At 38.3% G+C, this 14,835-nt stretch overlaps 1 protein-coding gene across 5 annotated transcripts in view; it reads right to left on the reverse strand.

Moving 5' to 3' along the window:
* LOC132914321 (octopamine receptor beta-3R-like) overlaps positions 1-14,835 on the reverse strand; it is a 112,416-nt gene that overhangs the window by 36,186 nt on the left and 61,395 nt on the right. The window contains exon 2 of one of the 5 annotated variants that reach the window (XM_060973350.1): positions 2,415-3,398. The exons of 2 other annotated variants lie outside the window; for them this stretch is intronic. In XM_060973350.1, coding sequence (XP_060829333.1) covers positions 2,415-3,050 — 636 coding nt within the window. In that variant the 5' untranslated portion in view covers positions 3,051-3,398. Of the gene's footprint in view, positions 1-2,414; positions 3,874-14,835 lie in introns of all 5 variants that reach the window. 2 more of the 5 variants (XM_060973352.1, XM_060973351.1) reach the window with 2 other exon arrangements.

The following is a 14,835-nucleotide window of genomic DNA, read 5'->3' on the forward strand; positions in this document are numbered from 1 at the left end:
TTGGATCTTTGATATAGATACTAACTAACTACTATTGAATGTTTAAATAGAATTCTGTATTCTGTGTTCTTTTCGTTTTCCTTTTCTCTCTACCTTTCATGGAATATCATGAGAAGGAAACGAAAATTAATTACACGAGAAACGATAAAACGGAAGTTGACAGAAGGTAGCAAGTCGGCGTTGAGAAAAAAGAAATACTTGTAACATTGGGAGAAATCACAGTATAAATAAGATTAAGGGGGGAATAAGAAGATTGAAAATGAAAAGGAAGGAATTAATGGTAAGGAAGTAATTAAAGATAAGAGAGAGGCGCGGTTAGACGTAGGAAAATTCATTATTGAAGTAATGAAATTGAAAGTAAAGGAACAGGAAGTTGACAGTACCGAGAACGATGAAATCGAAAATAGACGTTGGACGGAATTGATTTAAGAACGGAGAGCTGAGAGGTTCTGAGTAAAGTTAAGAGGGATAAAAATGGGGAGAACAAGAGAATTTATAGACGCGAGAAGATATTTAACGTACAAGTTGGAGATGAGATATTATGACGGGCAAAGGCAAGAATATAGAAATCTGGTAAGACAACTTATCACGTTGACGAACGTTAAAAGTTAAGATTAAACATTGAGAACGGAAAGAATAAATCGAGGAAGGAAATCGTAGAATACAAACGAACGGAAAAATATTATATCGACAAAGGCGACAAAACCGCTTTCCATCTTGAAAATATTTCGGAACGTAAGTGGTGCAACTTACTTGAAGGAGAAACAGCGAAAGATAAGATGAAACAGAGAACCGCGATCATGTAGCATGGAATTAACAAAACGGTAAAAATCACGTAAAATAATCCACCGTAAAAATTAACAAGCTTCGACGAACGACTCTTTCTTGACGTTTCATCGTCATTAATCTTCGGTATTATAATTAATTTCCTTCCCTGTCTAACCAATCCTACAGATACATAAGAAACAATACAGATTCGTAAGAAACAATCCCATTTCTGAGAAGAAAAATCTTTTTTTTCCCCCGACCTTCACCACCAGGTAATAGAATTCCACTCTTTTAGAGTGGCAATCGAGTTCCCCAACTCTGATTGTAGGAAAACAATACACATTCCCAAAGAATCATCCAATATTTAAGGAATCCTGGTTCAGTTCCTTCAAATTCTCATAATACTGTGGTCGTTCTACGGCGTTTATTTTTATACGATGGGAAGATAAGAATGAAAATAGAAGGTCGCTTCAAAACAAACAATCGCTTCTATCGTGCGGAGCTGAGCTGGAAGGATAATTAGCGAGATGACGTCTTCTCTCGCCGTCAACCATCGTTACTATACGATCTTATGCGTATATGTAACAATTTCGGCCAATATGCGTGCTTATCCGCTTGATTTTATCGGGTTTCTCAGAAATAACCAATCAGACCCATATTCCTTTGCTTTGTCTTACCTTCTTCTCTGTCCGTCACTTATGATTGCGTTAGGTCTATCAGAAATAAGCAATCAGCCCCCATTCCTTTGCCTGATCATCTTTTCAGCTCTCCGTTATACAGAGATCGTTATGTATACAGAATGCATTTAGGACTGTGTAAACTGTTCTAGGCTGCCTAAGCCATCCTCTTTTCTTCCAAAGTAACGATAAAGCAAAGAAGTAATGTGTTTAGTGAATGTTACGCACACATTATGAACTCACACTGCTCAATATCATCTTGGTGGGTATAAATGCGTTTCCATTCCTCGAAAAAATAAAGGAAGGAAAGGAAAGGAAAGGAAAGGAAAGGAAAGGAGAGGAAAAGTAATAAACAATCTCTGATCTCTAGTACAGTTGTTACAGAGTTACTAGTACGGGTGATGGTAAGAAATCGGTAGTATGTTCGTGGATGAGTATCGATACCGTATTCCACCGTTGTTGACTGTCGTATAATTAGCCATTATAGTACGATAGTATCTTACTGACCGAAACTGTCATATTTCGAATCAAGCGAGGAACGAATTTTATAGCGTACGATTTCAAAACTTCGATAATACCTAAACGTAGTACTTCGAACATACACGTAAACTCGATATACGCGCTATTTAAGATGAACGCGCAGGATGAAAATCATTAGGCTATCGGGTCGCACTATCGTACCGACCTGTTACGCGAGGATACCATGTACAGCATTATAGTAATACTATGTACGGAAATTGTGCGTTAGCGCTATTCAATAGCAGCGATTGCATAAAGATTGGGGGAAAGTTGTTCACGATCGTGTCCCCAACAGCGCGTATTAAAAAAGTCATCGAAATTCAAGATGGCGACAGCTTTCTAGACAATTACGGAAAATTTGTCTTTATCCAACCTTCGCTACCGGATAAAAGGATTACATTTTTCGAAAATCGAAATAAAGATGCCGAAAAAACTATCCAATATCTCTACCTGAGGATTCTTCCTCAACTCTTCCAAATGTTCTTCGGTAGTGTACCATCCCATAAATATAGGGATGAAACTGATCAAAGCAGGCAGCAGCCAGGCACTGCCCAGCATACAAGTCACTGTGAGCCTCCTCATGATGGCAGGATACTCGAGCGGCCTGACTATAGCATAATATCTATCCACGCTGATGCAACATAGATGAAGGATAGAGGCAGTGGAGAAATAAACGTCCAACGAGCTCCACACATCGCACATGATCCTTCCGAACATCCATCGACCAGTCAACTCGACAGATGCGTTGAAAGACATGGCGCAGACCGCGACGAGGAAGTCGGCCGCTGCCAGGCTGACCACGTATCGATTGGTTGGCACTCGGAGCTTGCGATGCCTTCTAACGCTGGCGATCACCAGCGCGTTCCCTACCAGAGCGGTGACGATAATGCTGACAATCGCTACGCCCTTGATCGCCGTCCAGATGACGTTTGATAGCTGGTAAGTGTCTGCAGAAGCAGTGGTCGCTTCGAAGGTGTCGCGAACGCTCGAGTTGAGCGATTGTGAAAGGCGGCTGATGCCGCAAGTCGTGCTGAGCCTGCCTATCGATCGGTCCACGTCCTCGTCCGCTGGCTCACCGACTTCCATTCCAGCGCTCGCTGCCTATGAGCATGCTACACGCCTGCAAACCGTTCAGGTACAGTCTGTTCCAAGTGTTCGAACACGAGCGCGGCCTTCGAGCTTTCCAAGGTGAAAGACAGTTGGCGGAAGAGGTATCGACGGACCCGAGTATCGACGTGCATCGTGCTCTCGAGTGAAAAGCCTAAATTAAGGCTATCCGTGAGCTTTCACGGATGCTTACGGAGATTTTAGGTTCGCTGATCTGATCGGGCAAGTTTGTGGATAGAGTTTGTTCCAGCTGATGCCTCTCTGGTGTCTCTGTTCTCTGGCCTTTGAGATGTTGTTTTAGGACTCTGCGGTATCTCTTTGAGTGAACTGAATAAGAGATTTTTATTAGTCTCAATGACGGATCAAAGAACCACGGGTATAGACTGTTTTGTTCAAGCTTTGTTTATTCTATATGAGACAAAATCAAAAATTTGGAATCATTCTCTTGAAATCAAAATCAATGTTATCGATCGATGTCAATCATAACTCTTTTTATATCCACGGAGTTTCGAAAATCAGTTTCGCTTGCCATTGTATCATCGAACAAAGATGTCTTTTCCCAGGTGGCAGAATTATAAGCTGGCACTTTTAACTCTTTGAGAGCGTAACGTGAAAGTAACTGGAATAATCTGTCAAATATCGCACTAAAAATTTCACACGCGTTTTAAATAGCACTACGTGTAACACAATTATTAATGATATACGTGTATTTATGGTTCTTCGAGTTACAATCGTGTCTGTAATAGTACGTTGCAAACATTCCGTTGCAAGTTCACTTTTTCAGGGCAAATCTGAAACTGTACTGTTATATACTGTTAAAAACACCGTCGAAACCCGAAAGAAGCCACGAATCAATTGTTCGTCAATTGGAACAAACATCAACAACAAGTTTAAAATCTAAAACAATTATTAATATTTATGGATTAGAAAATATTTCCTGTTTGATACCGGAAACACGATAAATCTCTATTTTCTGAATCGTTCTCTTTAGATCCTCCGTTATTTGATCACACGGATCAAGGGTTAGACTCTTAGATTCCACGAAATATATGATTCCGAACTTTTAGCCGATCGCGCGTAGCGAGCGTCTCTGAACGAATGGAAAAGTTAAGAGATCGTTTGCAAGGTAATTCCGAGTAAAAAGCGTCATGCAAACATGGATTCTATTCTTAATGCTGGCATAGTCGTAACAGTTTAAATCGCCGGGACGATGAAGCATGGTCGTATATAATAGCGGTTATTAAATCTCAAGTTAACGAAGGAAACACATGGTAACGTATACACGCGTACGTATAAAGTCTACGAACATGAGAAATGGCAAGAATTTTCCGACAGACGTAATAACACTTAACAAATGTTACTATCACGTAATAAAGTTACGAGATTAGGATTTTACAGAAATTAATATGGCGGAAAATATACGACATCTATCGTTTCTTTCTACTTTAATTTCAAATATCCAACTCGTATAATAGATATTTCGTTTTAATAATTAATGTATAATTAATTAAAAGAAAGAAAAGTATACGTATCTGTGAAGACCTCGATACAACCCCGATAAAACTTGAAGCTACGCGCTAACTACACGAATACAGAATAGGAATAGAATCTCTCTGTTTATACGATGTTCTTTTATGCAAAATGATCTCTTAAACGATCTTTTAAATTCGCTTGCGCTCTTTCTACGACTATCTACTTAGCATAACGAATATCTTAACTAATTGGAACGGATTATCCCTTTGAAACGACGCAAAGTTAAAAAAAAAAAAAAAAAAGAAACGATAAATCGTAAACCACTTTTCTGTTTTACATGGAGCAGTTCAAGTCTTTTTTCTCTCTAAGCAGTCTATTAGACTACAGATTCTTTAGCCTAAAAAATTAATCTAGAAATTAATGTAAATAGATATTTTATGTTTAATATTCAAAATTAGTACGAATTTCGTATTAAATATAGTAGTTGCACTCCGTTGAAAAAAAAAAGATTCTTCTATGTTTAATCGTTTCAAAGTTATGACCGCTCCATGAAATATTCTGCACATTTGCCGCGCGTATTAATGATATATATATATACACAAATCACAATTCCAATCGGATCGATGTCAATGTTGTATATTGATATTTAAAAAAAATAATACAATTTTAATATTCTTAACAGCAATAGTAGTTGAACAAAACTCTAGATACCTTTGTCTTTCAATATTCAAACAGTTCGTAATTAATGGAAAGAAAAGACAAGGACAATGCCAATTTTTGCACTCGTGGATCAACTAATATACGACATGCGTTCGTTTTGTCAGATACTTTGCTCGATACTCGTGCGCAACGTTGTTAGAACTATTCAGTCGCGACGAAGGGAAACACTTGTCTTAATTTCTACAACCAAACTTCTAAGAACGTGAATTCCGTGCTTTGGGCAATATGAACGTCTACGTACCTATGTTGGAAGATAATTGCACGCGAAGAAAAGAGAAGAAAGATGGCCGGATGTACGATAGGAGGATACGCGCTTGCAAACTTTTCGCATAAAAGGTTCCTCCTGTTCAGAGCGACAGGGTACGCTTTTAACGTTAAAGCAAACAACGGTGATTGGAGCACCGGGCGAGACAAGTTGTACGCATATTTAGCTTGGCCGAAAAACGTCTTTCTCTCCGGGTATTCGAAGCAAAACGCAAACAGCCAACGACCTGGCCTCCAATGATGTATATACTCGTCTGAAGTGGAATTACGCGGAGGAAGCAGCGTTCTCTTCGGTCTCTTCCATGAATATTTGATATTTCATGTTTGTATATGTATATGTGTATATGTGTATATGTGTGTATCTGTCTGTGTGTGTGTGTGGGGGGGGAGGTAATAACGCGATAACGATTAGTTTGACAGTTTTGCGAGATGGAAATTTCGGGTAACAGAGTACTTTTCGTACTATCGTTATTAGCTTAACAACGTCCGGTGTTGTATCCATATGTTATCGGAGAAATTGAGAGACGACAGAAATATTTTAATAACGAATTAATGGATAATTAATGAATATCGATTACGATGGGCTTACCTTTTTCAAAATCAACTTATTCTTTTCAACTTCAACTACTGATGCCAGCAACCCGTAGTCAGTTACTACTACATATAGAAACGCTTTTTATAGCATTCAAATTGTAGAAGAAGAATTTGGCTAACATTTTCGTGGAAAATATACGAAAGAATAAGGATGAGAGGAATCGACAATGAGTAATAATTGGAATGCAGTAGCAGCTGAAATTTCTCCACTGCGATCTATGCCCCGAACGATCTAACTTCCGCTTCTGTCCCAAATGAACTCGCCGAGTTTCGCAACTTATCGCTCGCTCCGTTTACCGTAAGTCTAACCATACAAACGTTCTATTCGCAAACAATCCGGCTTCTCGTCATCCGGCGGGTCTGACGTAGTTCATCCGAAACAGCATTGCCTGAAACCACCTGCCATACTAGGGAAAAGGCAGAATCTGGCTTGCAAAATCATTCGCCCCGACCTAGAATTGTATTCTCCGAGCGAACTTCATAATCCCAGGTTGCCAGGTGTCAAACGCAAAATCGGACATTTAGAACCTGTCGGCTGGAGGCAGATGCAACCAGCTAATCGTATCGATAAGGGAGGAGTAATAAGAGAAATGTAAGGCCGGGTTCTAATGGAAGAGTCGGACAATCCTGGATCGAAAACCACTGGGTGTTACTTTTACTGGCAATAGTTAAATCGGTTAGTCAATGCTGATTACTAATAAAATCTTTTTAATTTAATCGGTCATGTACTAACAAAAGTATCACAAACGAGTTTTTCGTATTCGTCCTCTCGTAGCCTGATATACCTGTCAGTAAAATTTACTAATACAAAATTCGCTACGCTATAGATTCCGTCGTCTTTTATCGTCTTTTATCGTCTCATCTTAAAAGTTTCAATCGGGATGATCAAATTTCTCACGACGATCACACGCAACGAACGTTATAATCTGCTTCCTTCGAATTCATCGCGGTTACAAGAATGTCAACAAGTACAGTGTGAAGACAAAGCCTAGTAAGCTTGCTGATGTAACGTAGTTAAGAACGAGCGAGTGCTCAAATCTTCCCTATTTCCGACGTCACGCAAGACAATTGTTCGTCGTATAACCGTCTTTAACTGTAGAGGATAAAGAAGTAAATTTCATCGAGTCGTATAACCGTTGCCAAAACAACAGAAAAATTGAATAATAGGAAAAATAAGTACCTTGTAACTTTTTAACTCGTTGCAATGCTAACGAAGTGTCGAGAAGTTTCGGATAATGCGCACAATATAAGCTTTGGTGAGCCACTTTCAACGAATCGCAATCCATATAATTTATATATATATATATATATATATATATATATATATATATATATATATATATATATAAAATATATATATATATATATATATAGACCGTTCGAATACCTTCTCGTTACTCACGGTAACCACTCCCATTACACCAAATTTTCGCTGATGCTTTCAAAGAATCGTCAATTTCCAGGGTAAAGATGATAGAAAACGGCCATCGTTCCTCGGTCGTCGATAAACCTCCATCGAACATGCATGTTACGCAGGAAATCGAGCCAGTCCCCCCGATATCCACGTCGCCCGTGTGCCTATTCACATTTCCGCCGGAACTACGGCATTTCGTGTACCATTAATTACGCCCATTGAAGCTTCGCATCTCCATTTTCGAACGCGCATTTCTCACGTGGTATCTGCTATGCTGTCAAGCGATCTAGACCTTGAATCTTCACTGCACTCGCTACGATCGTGCTATGATCATGCTATCTATGATCTACGCCTGTAATCCGATTAGTCTACGTCGAATTAATCAAAGTTAACTTTTGTTGGTTTCGTGTTGTTTGTACTATTTATTATACATTAACAAACAAACCAATTTCCTTCCTTTGCAATCGGTAAGAAGAATTCGTTTAAACGGGGCTTCTAATAGATATGGAAACGAATGGTTTGACTTAATATTATTGTCGCGGAATTAATTTTCTTCCTCGATAATATTTTTTATTTACAACTTCGCTATCCAATTATATACGATAGGGATTACTATAAAGATAATCGTTTCGATACATTGCGAATTTTACGAAATGTTCAGTAGAACTCGATAGAACGTTTCGGAAATGACTAATTTTTCTCTTCGTCTGATCAGTATCACTTCTATACATATATATCTATATATATATATATATATATATCTGTATATAGCGATCTGTTTCAGACGGGGGATAGGCAAATAGGCTAGAATACTTTTAACGACGAACGTATTACTATTTTGCTGATACCGGAAAGTACGTACTTATAGCAATTAGTTTATACGTGATGGTGAAGAAAGATACATAAACATTATATATGTATACGGCATAGTTACTTACGTTGAAATAAATTCTGTACAAAATAATTACGTACTTTACGTGCTTTATGTAATAATATAAAATACGAGATAATTGACACGATAATAATAGTATGACGTTATCAGCGTGATATCATACCGTACGTAGCACGGCAATATGAAGAGAGATACGATACAGCGTAGCATTATATTAAGAACGTGAACTGATAGCAATATAATAATATTATTATAAGCAGATACGGATCGTTCGGATGCTGGTAATAAAGCAGACGAAATCAATTTACATGATAACTCTAAAGAACATAAAAATTCTTTCGCCTCTTTCTGTTTGCTTAGTTTGGTCCCGTTAACCTGTTCTAATTCTAGCCATTTCCTGGAAAGAGACAAAAGGTTTTATCAACACTGTTGCTTTGAGCGCGCTAATTTAATTGCAATTGCCATTACTTTAATAAATGTGCTAATGACATCCTTTTGCCGACTGCACTGGACGAGTATAAATGTCTCTCGTAGTCCGTTATGAATTTTATTTGTTCTCCTGGCAATTGCGATAATCGTTATAGGAATATTACGGATTTTGAATATTATTGCTAGTTACTCTGTACACGCTAGTGACGTTTTACATTATCCGATTTGACAGGTGAGCAAAATTTTTTCAAAATTCGTTAAAAGTTTCTTGTTTACCTTAAGTGCAGCTTTTTTAAAGATGGTAATTTCTAATCAACGCCGTAATTACTCGCAGCGATCGCCGACTCGATCGTTTGTTCGTGTAATAGTACGAGAACTAACAGCACAACGACTAATAACGTTCAAAAAACTCGAATAGGAACAACGGGCGTGACATCAACTCGATTTGACAACCCATCCTCTCGGATTTTTTAATCCGATTGGCCAATCAAATGAAACGATTTCCGGTTAGATCTAGCGGATAGTCGAGCATCCTGTTAGAACTTGCGAGTTGAGTGAGTCATCAGTTTGATCAGCCAACATCGAAACCGAAACATCGCTCGGTATGATCGGAGACAGCAATGTCTACGAAAGGTTGTCGCAAAGTTCAATTGCAAAGTGCAAATGTAAAATGCAAACACGATTGCTGTCGAGAAGCGAATATCATGGCATCTCACCCATTGTGAAAATTTCAAATCTAAGGTTAGCGTTTCGTATAATTTTAAGAATTGAATTGAATTGTATATAATGTATATAATGTAACGATCGTATTAGCCTGTTAGTTGTGTTCTATTTTGTTGGATCTCGTTGCGTTCTTTTTAGCAGATGGTCAAAAGTAAATGCTGACATAGGAAAGTGAAAAAATGTTATTTCACCTCTTCTGAATCGAGACACGAGAATCTGATGGGAACGTAATTCATACTTTCTTTACGACGACGTGCAACACCAAAACAAAATGGTAAACGTATTCGTGTGCAGATTCCGCGAATAGCAGAATAGACGAATGAACGAAGGAAATTAGCGTGGAGTTGACTTTTCGATGAAGATACGTGGAAGGAGTCGCTGCTTCGTGTCGTTACCGATTCGGCAGCATTGGTCAAACGACCGTATCGACATTTTTGTAATTCGTGTAACTAAGTAATATTTGAACTTGAAAGTAACAAGAAGAAAGGAAAGCCGGACGAGGAAAATTAAGAAAGTAGAAAATTAAACGGCTGAACGTTCGTTGTCTTTCAGATAATTAAAAGCTATGCAACGCTTTCAACTACTGCTACATTTACATCTGCTTTTCAAGCGTACGCTTTTTATTTAGCTCGCTCAACGAGACAGAGAAACGAGGCGCCCGTTACTTGGAATCTATGTAGTTGTTATTAACGTTTCATCAAGCAACCGGTCGTTACGTTAAGATGTACCCCATCAACGATTCCTCCCTCACTTTCGTGGAATCAGCTCGGTCTATATTCATGATCGCGGCTATAATTTAAAGGCCACCGGCTGCCGCCACCACCCAAGGTTCAACGTTCCTATCTCGTTTTCCGCTTCTCTTTGAACCTATTAACCGAGAAAGACGGGTTAACTCCCCGGTTAAATTACGATGAAATACGGAGTCTTTGTTGCTTAATGCATTTACTTGTAGTTCGTCACTGGCTAAATTTTCGGAATATTGTATATTGCAGAATGATAAGATTTTGTCGAGCAGATGGAGAGCGATTGGAACAGAGTACAGTATAAATTCCATATCCTTGCTACGATCCTTTCGCATCTTAGTAAGCTATGAAGGATATACGATACATGTTCGTGAGATATTTTCTACCTGTTCTACCTACTCCACCTATTCTACCTATTCTATCTATTCTACCTATTTTACCTATTCTACCTATTCTACCTATTCTACCTATTCTATCTATTCTACTGTGTAGGTTCAAACGCTCAGGCGTGAACATGCATTTATGATCTTTGATTTTCAGTCTCTACTTGGGATAAAAATCAGTGATGGAAAATGGAGATAAAGTGAAAAAGTGAACAAATATGGGATTTCAAATATTTGAAATAAAGTAAAAGAAGGTTAAATGTGGAGTACTGAAGGAAAACTTGAACAACTGTACTTTTAATGTAAGAATGAAGTTGAAATAATGAGTGAAAATAGACAGACGGGAGAAATTGGATTTGAAAATAAAATAAAAAGGTAAAACAAAAGTGATATATGTACGCATATATAGTATGGGAAAATAATAGAGGAAGAATAGGTATGAGAGAAAAATATTACACGATCTAAACGGAACAAGATATACGAAATATAGGGAAAGCAATATAAGTATCGTGGAACGAAAACACTGAACAGAGTGAAATAAATACGGAAAAAGAATAGAGCAAAGAAAAAGTAAAGTAAAAGCTACACAGCTGAGCTTAAAAAAGCTACACAATAAATATGTAGAATGAAGGTAAAAGGAGCAATATCGCGCGTGAGCTGAGCAAAAGATGCGAAATATAAGAAGGAAGATTTATTTATTTCTATATTATATATATATATATATATATATATGTTATGTTAATAGAACGAATTGACCGATGTAATTGATGCTAATACGATCAAATAATCTAGTGGAAAGTCAAAGGTGGACTTGGTGCGTTCGAAGGAATTCCTTTGACGTTCATCGAAGATCGATCGCTTCCCCCTTAAGCTTGGACATAAAGTTGAACGATCCTCGGGAGTTCCGTGAGCAGCGGCTGATGAGCGTAATTCGATTGAGATCGCTGCTTGAAATCACTAACGATCCGTTCAACGTGGTCGCGAGTCTACATTACCGAATATCTTTAACGCACCTTGCGAGGACAAGACCGAAAGCAAGATGACAAATGTATGCGATAAATCGGAATAATAGTGGAGAACTGATAGGGATAAATATATGTATGCAATGAATCGCTCTCTCCCCCTCTCTGTTCCAGTATATTTTACTACTACTATGTTTTAGAGTGAAATTTTCAATGTCGCTAATGACAATCGATGTTGAGTAGCGTTACGGAGTAACGTTGAAACGAATTAGAAAACAAACATTCATTGTGTTATATATGTATTGAAATTGTAGATTGTAGATTTTTGTCAAGTTTTATAGTTCATTTTCGGTAGTATCAAATTTCTGTAGTTATATAAACGTGCTACTATATATAAATGATACTATACATGAACGAATGATAGAAAATTAAATTGGATTTAATTAATCAGTACGCGAACGTTGTAACAAAGCCAGTAAGCGTGACAATACCTTTGGTAGCCGCTATAGGTATAAATAGGGATTAACATCGTCTCAGGGACATCGGTTTGCGTAAGACACACTTTCCTCGATGCGGACAGATGCGCGACAAGGCTAGGATCACGCGGCGCGCGTTATACTACGCTTGAAAATTTCTATACATCTTTTGAATTCCATTGTACGATGATTTGTTCTGTTTTCAAAGAAACGGCCCTCCGTTTTCACGAAAACGGGACATTGCAATGTTGCCTGAGAATTTGTTAACCTTATTCCGTTATATAAGGCGTAATCATTTGGCAGAATCTTTCGAAGCTCTTTCTTTAATAGCGTTCCATCGATATTGATTATCGCTTTAAATATATCGTATGCTAATTAGAATTGAAAACGGAAGTGATATTATCCTCGTTAATCAATTATTTTACCGATGTTTTTATGCATATTTCTATGACTACAGCTAGAGAGACAGAACCCCTCGAGAAATTTGATTTTCACGCTTTGAATATTACAACAAGCATTTTACTGCGGACATTTCAGACATTTTTCACGCTCCTGTATAACGTACATTGCGTGCATTCTGTACACCTCTCCGTATCTAGCACTCTTGATAGCTGCATAGCGATACTGCAATTCCGTTACATTACCGTGAAGAGTGAATTGTTCCGATAAATTAATTTTAGACCGGATGGTTACTGTTGTTCACGGAATTGTCAGTGGCAAAGAATAATTCCTCGATTCTCAATAATAGGTTCACAATGATCGTGAATTCAAGTTATTTTCATCGTACATTTATCGAACGTACATTTTCATCGTACGTTTATGCCAAAAATATATCAACTATCATCATAAAACCAACTACTTGTACTGAACGTATAGTTTTGAAAACCAAATCGCATAACCACCACACGTCTGCTGTTGGTCAGCGGAAAATAGCGAAACCTAACTAGGTTTCTACTACCGATTTACTCGATCTACTCGATTAATCGGCGATAAGTTGATCGGCAATTTATCGACTTAGGACTTGAGTCGGCAATCAGTTTGAAACACGATCGAAACCGGGGGAACGAGACCGATGAGATTGCAACTGGCACGGAGGACGAGTGGCGCGAAAGGATGGTCGAACAAAGTTCAAGCGAACAATCCACATTCGCCGAATCGCTTGTTCTAGAACTCGGTGAGCCGGGAGAAGAGCCGTAAAATGTTGGTTCGCTTCGACGACGATCACGCAGCTTGGATAAGGCTAACTTAACTTAAAAGGGGAAAGGGGCGGAAAACGAAGAAAGTAGGGGGCAAACAAATTCCGGATACGGTGGAAACGCGTGGCCAAAATTTTTTGATCGTCGCGATACCGACCTGTTCCGTTACCATTACCGTAATGAATTTCGTAGATCGTGTCTTTTAGCTTTATCTTTTAGTTTTAGTGATTTAAAAGTCTTTCTGTAGGAACCGTAGGAGAATTACGTTTGACGATATTGAAGCGCGACGATCTAGGCAGGATGAAAGTCAAAAATTCACTGTGAAACGCGGAACATTGGATATAAACGATGAAGATGGAACGAACGAACTGAGCGAATAGTTGCTGTCATTCGACGTTAATAAATCAATTTTCGCCTGTTCTCATCAATCAATGAAACTCGAGTCGATGCTTGACGAAGCTTGTGAATATGAAGAAAACTTTTATCATCAGGCATGATGTAGGATATGTAGGATATGTAGCAGCAATTTCAATATATCTGTTTTAATTATATGGAGATAAATTGCAGAGAAAATTCTATTCTTATCTAACGACGGTCGGCAATCCCGTACTCGAAGTAAACAATAATTGAACGCTTAATTAACCAATCTGATTTAGATTGGAAATAATGAAAACATTACATCTTCGTATAAAATACGAACGTAGATACGCTTATCATGTTTTCGGAAAAGTGATAACGGTAGAATTCGGTTGAGGGGAACGGTAAGTTATAAAAGAAGTTGGAAAATATGAATCGGCATGTTTTCTTCAGAAATTTCGTGACGCTTTTTAAATACATGAAAGAAAGAACGACTACGCGATAGACAGCAAAGATATTTCAAGTATCGAGCCGCAAATAAACACGATATACGTATGAATTCTTATGCGACGTTGTAGGAATTCGCAGAATGATTAATAACGAAACGAGTGGTCGAACGATAATCTAAATACAGAAGCAAAACTTGTATCGGCGTGTCTTCGGTCAGAGTGAAATACGCGAGCGACTAATTCAGTGCAGACGGATAATTTCCTGGTGGAACGTGTCATCCTATCGGAAGCCAAATATCGAGCGATCAGACGAGCAAATGTCGACCAAATGATTCGCAAACACCACTTGCAGAATAGACTGATCCGTCATTTCAATTTCTTCGCTTCGATATAGTAATAATAATATACATATAATGCAGCGAATACTTTCGCCAGCCATTGTATTATCATCTTTGTTTGTTGTTGTCTATTTTACTCTTAGCCCTTTTACGGCGTTTAGTTTAGTTAGACGTTTCTCAACGTCTCGCTTTCCGCCATTATCTTCCGCTTGTCCGATAAATTTCCCATCAGCCCAAAAACCAATAAAACTTGCTTCCAATTTCCAATATGCACGTCCTATCTTTACCGATCCCCAACTCTTTCCTCTTTTACTATTTTTACCGGTACGAAAGAAGGAAGACGAAAGAAGG

Source organism: Bombus pascuorum, chromosome 14 (assembly GCF_905332965.1).
Source record: "Bombus pascuorum chromosome 14, iyBomPasc1.1, whole genome shotgun sequence".
Lineage (NCBI taxonomy): Eukaryota > Metazoa > Arthropoda > Insecta > Hymenoptera > Apidae > Bombus > Bombus pascuorum.